The following is a 21,415-nucleotide window of genomic DNA, read 5'->3' as shown; positions in this document are numbered from 1 at the left end:
AGTGATATAAAAGCTGCAAGTTAAAACCGACCGACCAATCGGTCGGTTTTAGTACCAAACAAAAAAACGACGTCGTTTTGAGGGGCTGACGCACAGATATTTTTATTTAAATTGATTTTTAATTATTTTTCCGCGGAAAACAAAACCGACCACAGAGAACGGTCGGTTATAACAGTGCCATGTCATGAATTTCTTATTGTGATGAATTATTATATCTATTTTTAAGTTTGTTTTACACATACCAATTACTTCAAATATTGGGGCAATTAATTATATGTAAATAAAAGAATAACCTTACAGGTCAAATACTGTATCGGTTTCTAATTGTCTTTTCGGGTCGTTTGATTTGAGGAGTGGTACGGAGTTGGAACGAAGAATCGGTTAAACTAGTATGAGTTTGAGTATCATATCTATATCATATGTTTTGGTTGAGTGCTGGAATCAGTATATACAATATTATATATTTTGCATCATTGATTTAATTTTGTATAAAATATTAATATTTCATACTTAAATAGAGACAAAAAAATAAAAAATGAATGCATCTCATACCTCCATCTCATAACCACCTCCCCACTTGGTATCAAAAACCCATATGTTGAGGGTTTAAGATATGAGTTTGGTATTTTGTTTTTTTTAACCAAACAGTAGGTATGAGTTTGGAATGGGCGATCCCCATAATTGAGAGATACACACGAACCAAACGACCCCTAGCTGTGAATTGTACCGAAATACTGAAAGTATCAGAGAACTTCTTTTATATATGAAAATTTTTCATCTAATCAAAGGACAAGTATTTTGACTTAATACAACTATTTTTTAATATTGTCACACTCAGACACCTAAGCAGTTGTTACCATGATGATCATCTACAAGGTGACAAGCGTTGTGGGATAACAAGAACTGATGCTGATTAAGAGTTTGAGGATGATAACAACCGAAACTGATGCTGATCAAGAGTTTTAGGATGACTGAGGGGAGAGCTCCTAGATGAAATCAAAAGCAAGAAGCAGATAACAGTCTTGTTGATGAGGAAGTAAAAGCTTGGTGATAATTAAAAGCACGAGGCTTCTCATGGCGATTATCATAACATGTCGCAGCTAAAATGCACTATATAAAATTCATGTACCATTCATGAAGACAAGTATATCTAGTCACTAGCATTTCTATTTTAATTGTATATCTTTTACAATAACCATATTTAAAATAAAAAAACAGCTAACCAGTAATACAAGTACAAACAAAAAAAATTAGACAACTTTTTTTTTATGAACACACAAACATGGTAAATAGAATATTTTCTTAAACATCATCTTCTCTACACGTGTCAACAAACCAACTAAATCCGTATGATGAACCATTTTCCTGTATGCCTAGATTCTTCTCCTTTCGTCTTGCTGGAGGTTCATATGTGTAACCAACATTGTAAAACTGTCAACTTGGTTCTACAGGTTCAGGGTCTGATAGAGAGAACTATAGTCTAGCATTCCGAGCTACAAGTCTGTAGTTGCTTCTGGATGTGCCCATGAAAAGGGCCTCTCTTGATCAGAAGATCTGGGAGTCCTCATAGTACCCCCATCGGGAAAAGCAATATGAGGTGTTCGGCTTTTCACGTAGTTTTCTTGAAAAGGCCTTCGAGTCAAAAAAATTGAGGCAAGGCCACTCATTCCGCCTCATGAGGCAAAGCCACTCAAATACTCAATATCATTCCTTTTTTAGCGCACTCTACAGTGTTTCTTTCCACACTCAACTAGGGAAATAAGACCTTGGCCTGCAATGCGAAAGAATATCAATTCCTTATACTGTTCACGTGGTAAGAAGTTTCAAAATTCAGAATGAAAACTTAAGTAAAAACTCTCATACTAACACATATTATGCAAACATGTGCATTATATAAATGTAGGAGCTACTCTCTAAAATAAGATGCAAGTTACAGAAATGAACACAATTACTCGATAAAAAGTTTTAAGGAGTGTATCAAAAAAAGACAAAAAAGTGGTTAAAGCATATGCAGTTCCTTTTCCTAACAGCATTCGCATATGAACTACACCATCAAATTCAGAAAATGATAGAAAGAATAATCTAATGAACTAGCAAGGCTATAATAGAAACTTAAAAAGCAACAAATCAACAATGGAACCAGAACCCAAATAACAAACACTTTGAAAAAACTAATATTGATGAAAATTTGGAATGTAATGAAGTTCAAAGGAAAAAAAGGCATACACCTAAATACTTGATACCACACCTTTTCTTAGTGCACCCTAAAATACTCAAGACCTAATTAATTGGATTTAGCATGCTGAGTTGTACTCATCCAAATAGTTATCTTGAGAAAATTGCAAAATCCTCTAAATTGCTGGCAACAGAGATGAAAATTGTAACTACAAGAACTATAGTTCTGAAGAAACACCAGCTTTATAAGGCTAAAATGAAGTGGCAATATTTTGGGGAAAGAACATACCTTATCAACATAGCCCTCATGGGTGTTACGAGGTACCTCCTCCACAACCCAACCTTCAGGTAGCTTGTAAGGGGAGCTAAATGGGGTCTTTCTAGCGGGAACAATCGCCATTTTGTACTTAATTGGGCCTTCTCATCTGCAAGTTTCAGCATCTGGCAACAAGCCAGCGACAGTCAATATATATACAGATTTAGTTAGGTCGACAGCTTTCAATATATCTTATTTGAGGCTATGTACAATCTAACACTTGAGTTTTTCAGGCAACTCTAATTTACATCATGTTTATCACTTTATTTCAAATTAAAGGGCTACTAAACAAACCAAGGGTTCTATTTGGAGAAGCAGTAGCGGCTTGCACTGTTCTCGGTCCCTGTCCATCAATGTCCAGGACCATTTAACCGGCCATCATTTCCTGGTTGGCACAAAATTATAGCCTGAAGGTACTTCCACTTCCACCTATAATTTTTGGCTGAAAGGCACTTCTATATCTAGCTATACTTTTTTGCTGGTAAGGGAGGGTAAAAGTTTCCTGGACATCAATGGCCAACATATATATTCTAGTTAGGATTAAGCATATTCCTAATAAGATTTCATTGATTGTGAGAAAAGGCATACAATGGCATACACAAATATGGTGCAACATAGTAAATTAAGAGTATATTTCAACTCTTATCTATTTCTATTGTTTAATTACAATAATTTTTGTGATAATTGCGCATTTTCACTGACAACATCCTTTAGAAGATGGAGTGAGTAAGCTAATCATATGTGGCATAACAATTTGATTATCTATTCGTCATCTATACAAACATGTTAGCTGAATCAACAGTATATATATATGACATTAATTGGGATCACTTGCTTACAAAGATGCAAACTCTTTTCTAGCACTAACGTGTAATTAAGAAGGCCTTTTGCATGAGTACTAAAGATAGATCGACTTGACTTATTACAAGGCTCATTGTTCAGTGCTACTCTTGAGACACCAAATGAAGGGCAAATCACATAGTCTTCATTAGAATAAGAGTTAACGATTTAAATGATAGATTATATTATTTTTTGTCACTAGATATACCAATAAACTACGAAAATAAGTTTAGATTAAAAGGTTGTCCTGACACTTACATTTGGAACACCCCGAAGATATATAGGAGCATAAACGAGATCAATCAATATTCCTTGGAACTTGAATTTCATTACTGGGACATAAGAATCCATAATAGTTTGCAGATTGGTAACTTCATCCATTTTAGCCAAAATTTTATGCAAGGAGGAAAAACATTCCTGTAGAGAAAAGAACGCAAACAACCAAATTAATTTAACACGATGTTCTGGTACTTGCCATATTTATACACTACTTAAAGAAATTTATATTTCACGTACCTCTAGTCTCACATTATAAGGCCCAACACACAAGGTGTCTAAGTCAGCTCCAGGACCATGTACCTAATTTTATTAGGAATAAACTTTTGAATCTCAAAAGGCCTTCTTATCATTTTTCGCATAAAGTTTTCTAGTTAAAACATACACACACAGATATAACCCCACTCACAATCCAAATCAAACCAATCATAAGAGATAGTAAGCTAAATTGTGACGCAGGTGCACATAAACACAAGTGGCCGAACCAATAAGAGCCTAACTCAGACTGAACTTCGATTGAGCCGGAATATTGAAAACATGATTAGAGAAGTTAAATGAGTAGGGAAATGGAAAGAGGACCTTGTCAATACAAGAAGCGTCAGCGCGAGGCACCTCCTCAACCTCCCAACCTTCCGGTAGTTTGAAACGACCAGATCTGAATGGTGGAGGCGGTGGTGGAGGAGGAGGATTGTAGACTACCAAAAACCCTGGCCTGCACAGAGAAGGGCGGTAAATTGCAGCATATAGTGAATGAACATGTTGCAAAAACTACAGGAGAAAACAAAGAAAGAAGACATGCACTTTTACCCAAGTATCTATAGTAAACTACAAGAAACTACCCAACTATCCATGTGTTGATTATAGACAAACAAAGAAAGAGAAACTATAGGTCGCGCATGCATTATAACTCAACTTAAGTGCAATCCAAATTAATGTAAACTACAGGAGGTTTTAATTTGCATTATTGCACGAATGTTCAAATTTAAATTTTCGTTAGTATTACTAATTCCTTTTAACATACATTAATTCCTACCCAACTATCGATAGTAATACTTCATGTTCATGAGTTGTCAACAGCCAGAACTTATATTTATGCCACCTAAAAGGCCTAATGGAGTTTATTGACTATTTATTATATTATTTAGTTTTAATACTTGGATTTGACACCACAAACAATCAAATAACACCAGAATATGATGATGTCTAGCTTCAAGGTTTTCGCCTTACTCATACATTAAATTTTCTTCTTTCTTTTTAATATATACTCCCTGATCCCATCAAATGTAAGCGAGGAAAAAAAGTTATAATAAAAAAATTTATTACATGATTTGCAAGTTCTGTACCTTGCAATAGGTACAAGCCAACAAATTTTTAAGGACATAACCATATCAACCCTTAACATAAATTCAATAATCAATTAACATGAAATAATTTCATTATATAAAAGTAAAATAATATTACCTTAAAATATATATCGCCGACATCTGATTCTCAATCTTTTTTGGAGCATTTTCTTCATTATTTGCTTGAAGTACTTCATTGATAGGTGTTTGCTGAACATGAAAGAATATGATAGGGGAGTTATATTAAAAAAATCTATCATAAATCATTTTGAAGATATTAGATATATTCAATATGGGAATTATAGAGAGAAAATTCAATGTTTGTCACAATAAAATTGTAAGCTCATCATTGGAGATATGTTTCCAAGATTCTACGTAGATTCAAGATTTTACCATTAGCAACATTTTCATTTCCTCTTTCTTTGTGAAATCCTCGTCTTCCTTGCCACTTGTTATCCACCCTAGCCAACATAAATAGAAAAAATCATTCACAAGTCACAAATAAAATAAAATAAAGCTGAGCAAGTACATGAAATGTGACCTAGTTACAATCCAAAGCAAATAATAGTACTTGCCCGTAAAATATATAGTATCTATTATAATTGGGACTAATAAGAAAGTCTATGAAATCAAACTTATTAAATAATCGACTATCCATTTATGCTTTGAAGGGTACATAAACAAAAAGACAATTAATTATACTCGCAAAATAAAACTGCACACAAAATTTATATTTTACAAAAGGAGAGCAGACATGGCAACAAAAATCAATCATATCATGTAAGCAACTATATATATTAACATATAGTTAGTAGGCCATATTAAGCTTTTAGTTCTGAATTAGCAAAATATAAATCTAACTTTTTTCAAAAAAGATGAATAAGACTAAATTATACTTACAACACTAACACAACACACAATATTTCATATATTGCTATGGTATGTTTTCACTTATATCCTTGTAATTTTTATTTGATAGAATCAGCCTCTTTTTGATACACGAAGAACAACCCCCGCCCCAAAAATCTGAAATAAGGTCTACAAAGAGAAAATTATCAATTCAATACTCATCATAAAGTAAATTACTTAAAAATCAAAAAGCTACTGTCCTTCATGGTGAATATTTACAAATCACAAATGCAACTTAACAATCATATTATAATTACATTTTCAGATACAAACATATACAGAAAAATGGAATATAAACTTTGCTAAAAAAATTAATTAAATGTTTGGAATCAACATAAGAAATCCTAAACATAACAGTAACACTAAATCCAGGTCTTCCAGCCCAAAAAAAGATTCACCAAAAAAATAATAATCAAAAGCAATGAGAAAATTTTATAGAAATGTATATAGGTATCACCTTTGCGGTCCTCTGGTTCTTTATTTTGAGACTCTCCCAACTCGTTGTCCAGAGATTCATCAATAATGGAGGCGCCGCAGCCGAAACCTCTTATAAAAACCATAAGTATATAACCCTAGACAACAGGAAGAGGGATTTATATATAGTTTGCTTTTTATTTAGGCCCATTTGTTCAAGGGTAAATGAGCCCATTGAAGAATAAGTTGGAAGAGAGATAGTTTGATTTTTATATTTTTCGGGCCCATATGTTTAAGAGTGAACAAGCCCAGCGAAGTGAATAAAAAAGTGTTTGGTAACATTTTTTTTGTCCACACTACTTTTATTGAAGTGAATGGTAATAGAATTACAAGCAGTAACAATCATTCTTTTATACACTTTTTTACATAAATGAATAGCCTCATTATGAGAATTATTTATATTTATGATTAACTAGATAATTTTTGTTAATAATATGTATATCATTTTTCATAATTTACATGTTATCAAAATTAAAATGATTGTGAATTTTACATCAAAATAACATGAGATTATTATTTAAAAATGAACTAATATGACAAAAAATTATGCAAAAGACATATAAACTAATCAAATAATGTGTGTTATTAGAATAAGTAATGATATTTTTTTCCAAAATTTTGAATTTATAATAATTAATCTTGAAAAACAATAAATTGTGTCATTAAAAAAAATTATTTTTAACAAACAAAATCATCGGTTGAATATTTAGATTTATCACTCCATCAAAATTTTACTCACCAAAACAAACGACTTCTTAGTTTTTTTTTTTTTTTGACGAAAAGCTAGAGATTTTATTAACTCAACTCCATCTCAATACAAGCTTGAATATTGATAGTAACAGACGACCTACGACTAGGTATAAATACAATTCCCTAAGCAAGCTGATGCGCAACCATATTTTGTAGAACACTTGACAAATAACAATTGAACATGACACTGCATAAAACTTCGACATTCCTAATTAATCACTCCAAAATGAGACCGCATTGGAGTTGCTGACCTGATGGCTTGAACCACAACCAAGCAATCAGACTCGAGGGTAACTCCTAACCATTTCTTCTAATCAATCCAGCTTAAGGCTTCCTTCACAGCTATGGCCTCCGCAAGAACTGGGCTAATGCACTCCGACTTCGTTAAGACTTTTGTTTCTATCAATCTTCCATCTGAATCTCTAGCGACCATTCCGAAACCAACTTCAGACCTATCTTCAAAAATAGTTGCATCAACGGACACCTTAACTGTGTTTGGTTGGGGCTTTACCCAGGAAGCTAGTAACTCCATCTCTATTAGCCTGTGGTTCAAGAAGAATGCTAGAAGACCTGCTCAGGGCGATTGTAAATTGTGTAAGCCTGTGTTTCGCTGCTGCTACTATCTTGTTAACAGATGAGAATTTCTGATTCCAAACTAGATCCTTGCGAGCCCTCCAGATGGCCCAACACAGGGTCTGCTTCTGCATAGTGAAATTCATTAAATTAGATATGAAGCATATAAATCATATTGAATTTTTTAAAATTCTAAAAAAAAAAGATATTTTATTGGGATTTTTATGAAATATTCCGAAATTATACAATATCATATTAGTATCTTAATAATTAATAAAAATTTATGTCAATATTCATCATTTTACATTATTAAAAATTCTTGCAAGTTAAGATTTTACGATACGAGAACTTTTATATGATTTTAAATATAAGTGTTAAATTCAAATTGATTTTCTACTCAAATTTATTATCATTTTGAGTTTACATATTTTGAATTAAAAAAATTACTTCTCATGATCTAAGCATATATAGAGGTGATTAGGACTAATGTTTCTATAGACCCACCTACTTTTTTTTATTGTTAATTTACCGATATTAATAAAATATAAGAAATCAAATAATTTCATTATATTTTTTGGTTGACTATGTTGACTATATTTTGTTTACATATTCCTTAAAATTATATGAAAAAATTAAATATGTGGCCCGATCAAAACTTACCAATATCAAATATCCATCCAAAGTAAAAGATTTGAAATGATTACAAATTAGTCCAATATTAGGGTGAATCAAATCTTGCCGAAATTGTTAGGAAATAAAACTCATAAAAAATTGAAAAATCCACCAAAAATTCAAAATTCAAAAATGACTGCTACACTGAAAATTAAAATTGGCGTCCAATCAAAACCTACTCATGCCGTAGTTATAGGACCGTAATTAAAATTTATAAATGGGTCACATTCTTACTTCTATTTTCACATTATTTTTTTCTCTATATCTTTATCTTCTTTTCATAGGGTTCAGTTTTTGGTTTCACGTTTGATAAGGTGAAAGAAAAATATTGCTTCAAAGAACAAAGAACAGTCATTGAATATTGCTATACTGAAAGAAAAAATGTGTTAGTTGGAATAAATGAAAAACAAGAGATGGCTATATGAAGTCTAACTATGTCCCTATCTTGCCTTTCACATACATAAGTTATTCTTTGGACCATTAGGCATCAATTCTCACAAATTATAGAATATTTTGAGATACCTGTTGTCTAATATGCTTTAAATTAATGGGATATTTTATTTGTTAGTTTGATGAGAAACTAAGTAGAATCTCACAATTTATTCAAGGTGATTCCTTGGTCCTGAAAATCAAGGAAAAATACAATCTGCTACATGAGCTTGGAAACGTGATAAGCTTCACACACTAAATATATAAATAGTACATCACACTTTTTCTTAGTAGATAAAGCTACGGCTTATTCTTTATAAGAAATTCACGCTACAGCATGCAAAGAGCTTCAGCTCTTCTCATCACTTCTGTGTTTTACAAACTTGTATATCTTACTATGCATGCATATGCAGTACCATAATAAGCCTGTCTAACACCTGCACACCTATTCACTTATGTATGTTTACAATTAATAAACCTGCTTCATATTTCTACAGCCCACCATAATTTTAGGATATATATTGAATACACATTTATGCAGCTGCTCTCCTTATCTTTATTTTTCAACCTTCCATTTATTCAAGCCGTGTGTAGCCTACCTTGTTTTAAGGAATCCAAGCTGGTTCATGCATGCACGTAGTCTTGATTTTGAGTTTACACAAAGCAAGCTGTTAGTTAGTGGAGAAGTCCTGATTACAATCTTGTTTGATACTTTTTTACCTTGGCTGTTACACTCAAGGCCGGGACAATTAATATTCTGGAAAGTGGGCACCAAAAGGTCAATCTCAATTTCTTAACGAACTTTATACTAGATTTCTAGTATAATGTGAAATGAAAAAAGTAAGAAAATAATATTTAGTTAAAAGTTCAGTAACTTGTAGTAGTACACCTTCGATCATAAAACATACCAGTTTTTATGATATTTAGTGAAAAGTTTTTATGATGGTTAGTTAGGATGTATTTTTTCCTATGACGGCATCAGTCTCCATTTGAAACATTTTGCACACTGAACCGTAAAAGGGAATAATTACATAACAAACTAGAAGATGATATTAATGTAGCTGCTGAGATTAAGGACACATACCAGTCGTTATAATGTATCAACAACAATCCCAGGCAAAAATCCCAAATAATGTCTGCACATGCATAGAAATTAATCAATTCAATATACCATAGGATAAATCAACCAAAAGTTAAAAGATGTGATTTATATTGAATACTTTCAAACTCAAAATAAAACTTCAAAATCAAATCAAAATTACATTTTTTAGGTATATCTGAATATATAACAAAAAAGTCGGAATCAACATAATAGATCGTAAATAAAATCGTGTAATTAAGGCAGTTTCCAATAGATCTAGGTCATCTACCAGCCAAAAAATTCACTCTCACTAGAAAATCTTTTAAAAGCATCAAAATTTTATATAATATTATAGAGATGTATATACATATCACCTTTCCAGTCTAGTGGTTCTTTATTGTGATCTTCGAACTCGGCGTCCTGCGCTTTTATCAGCGTTGGCTGTGCAGCAACCTAACACCATGTTTATAAAGCTGTAGCTATACATGAATGTATGTAGGGATGATATACAGCAGCGACCACGGGGTTTTAATCATGACCATGTGGCACTGGCATCTTCATTTGTATTTCATTTCTTAGCAAGATTCATTAAATTTGGTAAACATGTTTTATTGTATTTCTTAAAAACATATACTTTTCTAGATAGATTTATTGAACTTGCTCAGGGGTTTCAAGTAAAGTCTTATGACATCTTTAATCGTCTTTTATGATTTCTAAGCTAGATTCATTGAATTTGTTAGACAAATTTTTCTATTAGATTTTTCTAATATATACTTTTCTTTTCTTGGCTAGACTACTCATCGTATTTGGTGTGCAGATTGTATTGAATTTTTTTAGGATATTAAAAATCAAAGATATTCGGTTAAGATTTTTAATAATATTTTGATATCAAGTGACATTTAACGAAAATTTTAAAATTAACTAAAATTTATGTGGATACTCATCGATTTGGATTTGAAACATTACTAGTTGTTAAAAAGAGTATGCAATCTCAATACACTAAAAATATTGCACTTTTATTTTCTATGTAATATATTAATATAATATATTATAATAGAATATAATATAAAATATATAAATATAATTAAGTATGGATCGGATCAGATCGTTAACAGATCGGATTTGACAATATCCATATCCATTCCTTATCGGACCAGATTATTATCGGATCGGATTATTAGCAGACGGATTTTTTTTAATAAGAATCCATATCCATTTATTTAACCACGGATCGGGTCAGATCGGATCGGATATTCGATCCATTTACAGGCCTATTATCTAAAGACCATGTTGCATAGCGTTTCTTCGAACGTTAATCAAGAAACCATTTTTTAAATAATTAATTTATATTTTATTTATTTATTTAAGTAGTAGTAAAGCGTTGTTATAAGCGTTATATTAGTAAACGTATTATTAGAACCTTTTACTTATAATTATTTAATTAAGTAAAACTGTCGGTTATTTTTATTTTACACACAAACATGTATGTCCAGAGGAGAGGGACAGTGCAGAGCGATCCACACCTAGTTCATCTCAGGGTACAAATCGGAAGCTATTGGAGGCTGTCGTCAGAAGCTTCAGTTCAATTAGTATGTATCTTTGTATCTCTTAATTCTTTGTATCTCTTAGTTTGGGATTTTATAATTTAGGTTGTCAATTGAATTCTCCTAACTTTCTAGGTTTTTAAATTTAGGTTTTGATTTGGGTTCTATCTTAATTGGATTTGTTTCACATATGAAGCTCATTCTATACTTGTTTTGATTTAGGTTCTGGCCTTGTCGGTTTAGATTCTATGTACTGCACTATTCTACTTATATGTTACTACCTCTGTCCCATTTAATTGTATACGTTTCTTTTCAACTGCTCGACACGCATTTCAATGCTCTTATAAAATATAGTTCTGTAATTTATTTTTGAGATTTTCTTTTTCTGAATAAAAATATAACATCCAAACTTTAATTCAAAAAAAGAAAATTTCAAAAATAAATTACACAACTACACTTTAAAGGAGCATTAAAGTCCGTGCCGCGTCCCCGTCCCCAATGTATACTACTCAGGGGGACGGAGGGAGTATATACAAATAAGTAAACAATCTTATAGGCTATAGCAGCATGAACTAGTACATGTCTCTTTCTAGTCCTGTATGTTCTTTCATTGTCAAGCACCATGTGGTTTGTTAGAATCAGAAGTAAATCCTCCAATAGCTGATTTCATCGAAACTAGAGTTCTGTAGAGCAGAAATGTGCTCTACTTCAGCATCATAATAGTCTGGAGGAAACATTAGAATAGTTTGGGGGATTGGACCATCGTGAAGTAACAGAGCTTTATTTATCACACTAACTAATTTATGCGCTTTCACTTTCTTAGGTCATAATACTGAGTTAATTTAGTCCCTTATCAACCAAGAAACTGAGAATTACAGACCAGATTTGGAACCATTGTCTGGCAGAGGCTCCAGTCTAGTGACAAGATCCTGTTGCTCACTGCAAATCTATGTGTCATAGTCCAACAACGTCTCTAGTTCCTTTAACACAAGACACTAATTCACACAACATCTCGAATTGGCAAAAAAACCTTGGACAGTTTCCTCTATGTCCCGAGGCATCTCACTGATTCTAATCTTTCTCAATACGTCTTGGCTCTCACTGATAATGGCATGATGCCATTCTCTTCAACAACACATCTAAGTTGTGCCATTTTTTAATAACAAACTGTGTTTGCAGTTGGTTGGTTAAGGCTACAAGCTGAGTCCAGATAACAAAGCCCACAGGATTGATTATCCTTTGTTATTTATTATAGTACAACTCCCTCAGTGTATACTGCTTCTACAAAATAGAAACAGAGCTTTGCTGTTATGAATTGATTAACAATGGATGAAAAATCACCCATATAGAGTCGCAAAGGACAGATTGTTCTCTCAAAAAATGCAACTCAGCTTAAATTTCATTAATGCATAAGTTTCTTTCTCATTTCAACTACTCACAGGATTACAGGACAGCAAATTAATTTCCACAATATTAAATTAATCACATCCTGGACGCGCATATATTAATCTGATAGATTCATAAGCTCTAGGATATAATTTAGGATTTTAAAAACTGCTGCTTCTTCAAATATAGGATATAATTTAGGATTTTAAAAACTGCTGAACAAAATGTAATTTTTTAGCATGTTCTGTTTTCTTGTAGTATATCCTTGATGTGCACCCAACATAATCTATTGGTATAATATTAAAATTTATTATAAGTAGGATTTAGTTGTTATATATGGATAGCCTTTTATTATTGTTAAACTGTAAATAAAGAAGACTTAGTTTTATAAATGATTGGAAGCTGATAAACTTTCTGATTTTGTTGGTTTTCAGGGCTAACATGCATGGGTAAAGTATATTAATTACTTCACGGCATATGCTTCAAAAACTAAGGTATCTTTATTAGAACTCTTTTATATGTCTCCTTTTCCTACTGCATATTAATCATGGGTGAATATAAAGCACTAGTATACTACCACCACTGTACTTTTTATCTATTATAGATATAATGGTAAATATTTTGAATTTTGTAGCTGTTTGTCATCTCTACACCAGGTTTGTTATTAGAAGGGGGAGGTCGAGCCCATCCTTGGGTAGGCATAGGGCATGGTGGAGTAGCCCATTGAGACCACCCATAATTTGCATACGGACCCCAACCCCAAAATGGCATCTGTTGTTGTTGTCCTGGCGGGCTAGCCTTGTTGCCCGTGCCATTACCTCCCTTGGCTAGACTACTCATCGTATTTGGTGTGCAGATTGTATTGAATTTTTTTAGGATATTAAAAATCAAAGATATTCGGTTAAGATTTTTAATAATATTTTGATATCAAATGACATTTAACGAAAATTTTAAAATTAACTAAAATTTATGTGGATACTCATCGATTTGGATTTGAAACATTACTAGTTGTTAAAAAGAGTATGCAATCTCAATACACTAAAATTGCACTACTTAAACAAACCCTTTAACAAAACTACAAATATTTGTACATGTTCCGATCTATATACATTAGTCATTGTCTCGACAAAGAAGTTATATCTAGCCTTTCCCTCCAGCACCCACTCCCTGAGAGCATTGACTGTCCAAGGGTTTCCAAGCCCTTGACAGTTCGAGCTTTAAAATTTTCAGCTAATACCAAGACCTTCTACTTGATTTACAGTAGGTCACAGTAAGCCTTGAAGGTGGTATCACAGTTACGCTTTAGTCGTGTTTCACAATTCAATATAATGATTATAATAAATGGAAGCCATGCACCTCAAATCATGGAAGTCGTCGTTTTCTTTGCTTTCCTTGGAATCCAATTACCCGCCTCAGTAAAACTATCTTATAAAAAAGAACAAGATTTCAAGTAGAAAAGATTGATTGTTTAATACTAAATGTGGACATGAATGGCAATAAAATGCACTAAAATTTATGTATTATTCATGAAGAGAAGTATTCAACCACTGGCGTTTTACAATAACTGATATTTAAAAAATAAAAAATAGCTAACAACAACAACGGGGAATAGTGAAATTTTTAATAACTTCTGCCCAACAAAATTCAAAATGTTTTAAAGAATGGCCTCTAGCGACTACTTTCATCGTCTCTCACAATAACCCTTCTGCTACCATCCTTGAAGTGTTTTCACTCTACTCCACTGCTCCACACCGTCTCACTTGATTTACTTTCTTTACACATGGTAAGCACCAGTGTCACAAAAACAATAGCACAATCAACTTAACATATAACTTTTTGACTGTTTAGCTTCTAAGTAGGTAAATAATCAGTCAATTATTTTTTATCTTTATTTGGCTACCTCTATTATCATACAATAATCTTGTCAAATGGGGTGTTTCTCTATTTTTCTGTGCCATACCCACAAGATCATGATTTTTAATAAATACAAATGATCTCAATTAAACGAGAAGAATTTAGAATAAATAAAAGTGGGTTAATGATTTTTATCATTAATAAAAAGACATCTAATTCCATTGTTTTTAGATGCTTTATTTTATATCACAATATTTTTTTATAACTTATAAGTTTTCTTACATGAAATTTTCCAACTAAGTTTTCATTTTCAAGTCAAAAAGTAAAAATCTAGATGGACTTTGTAACCATACATATCTGAAAGAGAATATACAAGTAAAAAAATTTTTTGAAAAAAAAACTTGCAAAGTGAATATCACCACCTAAAAAGATAAATAATTAGACATTTTTCTTATTCAACAACAAATACTGCAATTAGAATTGAACTTATCCACCTACATTTTCAGTGATATATATTTCCAAAGTAACAACAGCTGTACCCTCGTCAACAAACCAACTACAATTGTAAAATGCACCATTCTCCTTAAATTTTCTTCTTGATAAAACCATGAGATTCTTTTAGTTCCCAAATCTGAAAAATTAGCTTGGATTTTCAACACGAGGCCTGATAGAACTGTTGTACTAACACTACAGAAAAACAGGACAAAACCGACCGGCTAAAACCGACCGCCAAAAAAAAGTGTCGACTTAAAACCGACCGGACTAAATCGGTCGGTTACGTCGCAGAGCGACGTCGTTTTGCCTTGCTGGCAAGGCCAGGCATTTTATAACCGACCGGAACAACAGTGGTCGGTTTTACGGCTGACGTGTACAACGCTTAACCGACCACAGCCTCGGTCGGTTATGTGTTTTTAAAGAATTTAATTGATTTTTAAATAAATTATGAGTTTAAACGACGACGTGTGATCGCGAAAACCAAAACCGACCGCCAGCGGTCGGTTTTATCCTAATATATTCATATAATTTTTTTTATTTATGTGGAAAATGGATAACATAAACTCGTCAGGGAAGGGGTTACGACGCCGTTTTTGTATAAATATCATAACCGACCGGCACCGGTCGGTTTTAACTCGTAATTTTGATTAATATGATTCTCCCCCACTAGTCTATCTTTCTTTTTCCCCAACTTATTTTCTTCCTCTTCTCTTCCCAAAAATCTCTCTCTACTCCCCTCTCTCTGTCTCTCTGCCAACTAATCTCTCCCTCTCCGCCAATAAAATGCACATGAAGAATATGGATTTTAAACTCCGTTCGGTCTCGATTGGATTTTGGATATCAATCTCAATTAGGGTTCAATCTCAATTTAAAGGTATATCGATCTCTCCCTCAGTTTCTCTTTAGCATTTTGTGTATGTATATATGTGTTTTTGTATGTATGTATATATATGTTTCTTTATGTATATGATTTTGAATTTGAGTTTGATTTTGAATTTGAGTTTGATTTTGATTTTTAGTTTCTCTTTAATTGTGAATGTTCTTTGAATTCGATTTTTAGTCGAGTTTGTAAGCATGAATGCATGATAATGAAGAAGGAGTCCGTTTTTGAAGCAAAATATATAATCATTTCATTCATATTCATAATTTATAAGAACACCCATAAACATATATATTTATAAATACTTAAATAAAATTCATAATAAAACACTTGAAAACAACTGTAACAACTTCAAATCCCCGAAGGGCCCGCCTTGCCTTTGCCTTTGCCCGCCTTGTCCTCCTTGTCCTCGTCCTTCTTTTGTTGCTTCAACTTCGCGGTCATCATCCCCGCGAAGCGAATCAACCACTCTTGCTTGCGTAGCGCTGCCCGCCTTTCTTCCTCTAACCGCTCCTGTTCGAGATACTGATCCATTTGCATGAACATGATTGGGATTCTATAATCCCAATCCATTTCCACCCAAATTTCATCGGGGATGTCGAGAATGCCATAGGAGACTCCATCGATTGTGACGGTGTTGTTGTTGTAGTTGATTGTGACTGCCATTGTAATTTTGATTGTGATTGTAGTAGTTGTAGTTAATTTGTGGTAGATTAGAGCCCTTTTTATAGCACAAGTGTTAAGCAACTAAAAAGTCTCTACATTGAATTGTATTAGTGTTACAATCCCAAGAGTCACCCTTCCATTACCTTGTATTGAATTCTATGAGTTACACTCCCAATATTCATACCCCTTGATTGCTTAGGAATTTGATAGGATTTTGAAATTGAAATATTATTAAGATTAATTTTATTTGATTTTGGACTTTGAATTTGATTTAAATATTGTTATTACTCATCTATTTTATTTGATTTTGAGTTTGATTTGATTTTGATATATTTTTTTGAGTTTGATTTTATAAAGCGTGTGAGTTTAATTTATTGTTCGCATAAATTTTAATTTGAAATATTTTGAAGATTAAACAATTTTTTAGGGAGTTATCAATGACGGGACTGGTTTTTATCAGACGACTTGTGAATAAATGGTTGCGTTTGTTATGAGTTTTCTGATATAAAACCAGTTCCGTCAAATTATTTTTTTAAAAATTTAAGCGACAAAACCGACCGAGGTTACCATTGCCGTAACTCAGTAAACCGACCGATTGGGTCATAACCGACCGTTTATAGCATAATCAAGTGCAGAAAACCGACCGATATGGTGGTCGGTTTTGTTCTTATTAGTTTTATTTATCGGTTTATTTGGCTAAGTCTTGAGAATGCTCTGCGGCACCGAAGAACGACGTCGTTTGCATACTATAAAACCGACCGACCTCGGTCGGTTTTGATTATTTTATTTTTATTTCTTGATTTATTTTGGCTAAGTGCTAAGACGACGTCGTTTGTGCAAAATAAAACCGACCGAATTGTTGGTCGCTTTTGGGCGGTCGGTTTAATATGGTCGGTTTTAAATGCTGGGAAAGTAGCGTTCTGCTCGTTAACCGACCAGAAACGGACGTTCGTTTTATTTTGCAACATAACCGACCACCCGGTGGTCGGTTTTGACCCCCATTGTATATTTTATTATTTAAAAAACGGCGGGTAGGTGCGTTTTAGCAGTGATACGACATCGTTTTGTTTAAATAGACATAACCGACCGTTTATTTTTGATAGTCGGTCGGTTTTGTGTGAGCTAAAAAGTTAAAAACTACTCTCCACTTTCATTATACAACAAAGCTTGGAAATTATCAAATATCAAAAGAAGAAGAAGGAGAAGAAGAAAAAGAAAAAGAAGAACAAGAAAGGAAGGAATCAATTATCAAAAACAAAGTAAGCTACTCTTCTTAATTATGATCACATTGTGATTTTTATTTATTTTGTTGAGAATAATTTGTATGAATGTTGTTTATATAAATTTCTTGGATAATTTGTAATGTGTATATGTTTTATGTTATGTTAATACATACGTGGTGTGTATATATATTTATGTAGATGACAAATCTTGATCGAAGTTGGATTAGTAACCGGTTGCAACGAGATAAAATTACTCTTAATTTAGAATATAGGGAAGGTGTAGAGGAATTTTTGAATTTTGCAAGCTTGAAAATGGAGGAAGGTATGATGAAATGTCCTTGCAAGCTTTGTAAAAATTTGAATTGGTTAGGGGTAGATGATGTTCGGTTTCATTTGATATCCGAGGGTATGATGGAGAGTTATACGGTATGGACTTCGCACGGAGAGGTTTCGCAAAAAAATAAAAAGCGAAAATCATGTGAAACGCGAGAATGTCGTAGGGTAGTAGATGATCATGTTGATATCAACTCCATGTTACATGATTTTGCCGGTTCGAATCATGAATTTTATGATACCACGGGTACTACTAATGTTGAAGAAGCTCCTAATGATAGTGCTAAAGAATTTTATAAGGCGATTGTTGAAAATGGTGCTCCTATTTATCCCGGTTGCACAAAATTTACAAGATTAAGTTTTACCGCAAAATTGTTGGAGTTCAAAAATGCGTCTAATAGTAGTGACAAAGCCTTCAACAGTTTGATTAAGATCATTATGGACGTGTTACCAAAAAAGCACACATTACCCGAGTCTTATTATGAGATGAAAAAGGTTATGAAAAGTTTAAGGGTGGAATATGAAAAAATTGATGTGTGCGAGAATGATTGTATGCTATTTTATGGAGATGACAAAGATAAAATTGTGTGTGATATATGTAGTTGTAATCGATATTTGGATAAATCAAGGAAAAATGGTAAGAAAATTCCGAGAAAGATTTTAAGACATTTTCCTTTGATTCCCCGACTGCAACGCTTATATATGTCGGCACATACATCCAACCACATGAGGTATTACAAAAATCGAGAGGTCAATGAAAAAGAAATTTCTCACCCTGCGGATGGAGACGAATGGAAGAATTTTGACCTCCGATATCCATCATTTGCTCAAGAAATTCGTAATGTAAGACTTGGTTTTGCGACCGATGGTTTCAACCCGTTTGGGAATACGGGTAACAAAACATATAGTGTATGGCCCGTGGTAATTGTTGTGTATAATCTTCCGCCGTCCATGTGTATGAAGAGACCGTATATGTTTTTGACGGATATTATACCGGGTCCGGAGAGTATTGGGAAAAATATTAATATATATCTTAGACCTCTCATTGATGAATTGAAGACATTATGGTATACCGGAGTGCAAACATATGACCAATCTCTAAAACAAAATTTTACCATGAGAGCGGCTCTTATGTGGACAATCAGTGATTTTCCTGCCATGAGTATGGTAAGTGGTTGGTCGGGGAAAGGAAAGCTTGCATGTCCAGTGTGTTTGGGAAGTGTGCAGGGGTTTCAGTTAAAACATTCTGGGAAATGTTCTTTTCATGGCACTAACCGAATTTTTCTTGAACCTAATGATCCATTGCGTAAGAAGAGTAGCTTGTTTGACCATTCGGAAAAAAGGTTGTGGCGTGGACGCTTATCCGGGGAGGAAGTTAAAACTTGGATTGATAGCATAGACTTTCCACCACCCGGAAAGACTAACAAAAAGAAAAGAAGTGATGGATATGGGGTTGAGCATCATTGGACTCATGCCCCGATGTTCTATGATCTCCCTTATTGGTCTTCACATAGTTTGCGACATTCCATTGATATCATGCATACCGAAAAAAATGTGTTTGAGAACATATTTTTTACCATTGTTGGGGGCAAGAAGTCAAAAGATCACCACAAGGCAAGGTCGGATTGCAAACACTTCGGTGTGTTGCCTCATTTGTGGATTGATGAAAATGGCAAAAAACCAAAAGCTCCGTACTCTCTTAGTAGAAAACAACTCAAACTTCTATGTCAGTGGATTGAGTCGTTGAAACTTCCAGACGGTTATGTCTCAAATATATCTCGTTGTTGCAATGCTAAGGAGTGTAAGTTTTTTGGATTTAAATCGCATGATTGTCATATTTTCCTTCAAAAATTGTTGCCTCTATCAATTCGCGAGCTTCTACCGGGACCAATTGTGGATGCCTTGACAATGATTTCCAATTTTTTTCAAGAATTATGTTCATCTGTGATTACGAGATCCGACTTGGATCTAATGACGAAATCGGTTATTAGAGCTTTGTGTTTATTGGAAATTGTCAAGCTTATTTATCGAGGAGGAAATTATGTATATTTATTCAAATGTATATGGTTTGATAGTGTCGGAAATGGTGTTGTGATTGATAAAAATAGGGTCGTGACCGTGGATATTACTTCAAGATTGAAGTCGGATGAGATTTTTATTTTGGCTAGTCAAGCTTCCCAGGTTTACTATGCTCCCAGTGTATTGAATCCACATGGCAAATATTTTACGGTCGTCAAGTCTAAAAGTCGTCCGATAAGCGAATCTATCAAAATATCAAATGATATTGAAGAAGCTTATCAAGAAGATAGATCAAATGCTACTAGTGCATTCTCTATATTTGTTGATTTTGCACAATATGGTTCCTTACCGTTCGTTCGACATGAAGAAGATGAACAAGAAGAAGAAGACAAAGATGAAGAAGAGGATGATGATGAAGAAGAAGAAGAAGAAGAAGAAGAAGAAGAAGAAGACAAAGATGAAGAAGAGGATGATTATGATGATGGATTTGATGAAATTGATTAATATAATTGAATATTTTATGATGTTGTTGAATTTAGTACTTCAACTTTCATGAAATTATTGATTATTGATTTGTTAGTTTGTTGGATGGTTGTTGGTTTGGTCGCAGGTAAAGGCAGAGAAAGGAAACAACAAAACCTTGTTTTTTTTTGTTAAAATACGCAGAAAACCGACCGACTAGTCATAAAACCGACCGCTTTTACCATTCAAGAAGCAGAAAACCGACCGAACTGCTATATAACCGACCAAGGTTACCATTCGGTAAAGCAGAAAACCGACCGATTGCAAATTTAACCGACCACGGTTACCATTCGGTAAAGCAAAAAACCGACCGATTTCAAATATAACCGACCGATTTTCCATATATATTTTTAAAAAATCCGGTTCGCCTAATTTTCACGTTACGAAGTCACACATGTTAATTATAAACTTGACTAAGACGTTTTAATTTTTTAGACAATTCAAAAAACATTTTTATATGTACGGATCCCCTAAACAGAAGACTGATCATATACCAGAATTCTTATTTTGAATTACCTCGTTCACTCTTAATTATTCAAAAATTAGATGTTTTATTATTTAAACGATCCAACCGTACGGATGTTAATAAAATAATCTCATCAACGTCGAGACAAAAATTTCAGATGATTTCGATGAATCGAAATACACTTTTATA

At 33.2% G+C, this 21,415-nt stretch overlaps 1 protein-coding gene and 1 long non-coding RNA gene across 2 annotated transcripts; both read left to right on the top strand.

The window, feature by feature from the left end:
* The first annotated feature begins 11,273 nt into the window (after nt 1–11,273).
* On the top strand, nt 11,274–13,734 carry LOC135147697 (uncharacterized). Its single transcript, XR_010285464.1, has 3 exons — nt 11,274–11,427; nt 13,203–13,262; nt 13,425–13,734. It is a non-coding gene; the product is annotated as an uncharacterized LOC135147697 (long non-coding RNA).
* Nucleotides 13,735–18,084: 4,350 nt separating this feature from the next.
* Nucleotides 18,085–20,852, top strand: LOC135147969 (uncharacterized). Its single transcript, XM_064082056.1, has 2 exons — nt 18,085–20,588; nt 20,849–20,852. The coding sequence occupies exons 1-2, from the start codon at nt 18,085–18,087 to the stop codon at nt 20,850–20,852; spliced, it is 2,508 nt and encodes an 835-aa protein (XP_063938126.1).
* Nucleotides 20,853–21,415: the final 563 nt, after the last annotated feature.

Source organism: Daucus carota, chromosome 7 (genome assembly GCF_001625215.2).
Source record: "Daucus carota subsp. sativus chromosome 7, DH1 v3.0, whole genome shotgun sequence".
NCBI lineage: Eukaryota > Viridiplantae > Streptophyta > Magnoliopsida > Apiales > Apiaceae > Daucus > Daucus carota.
This window is presented reverse-complemented; position numbering and strand designations above follow the sequence as displayed.

Coding starts and splice junctions, on each gene's coding strand:
- LOC135147969 (XM_064082056.1), top strand. CDS start 18,085: ATGACAAATCTTGATCGAAGTTGGATTAGTAACCGGTTGCAACGAGAT.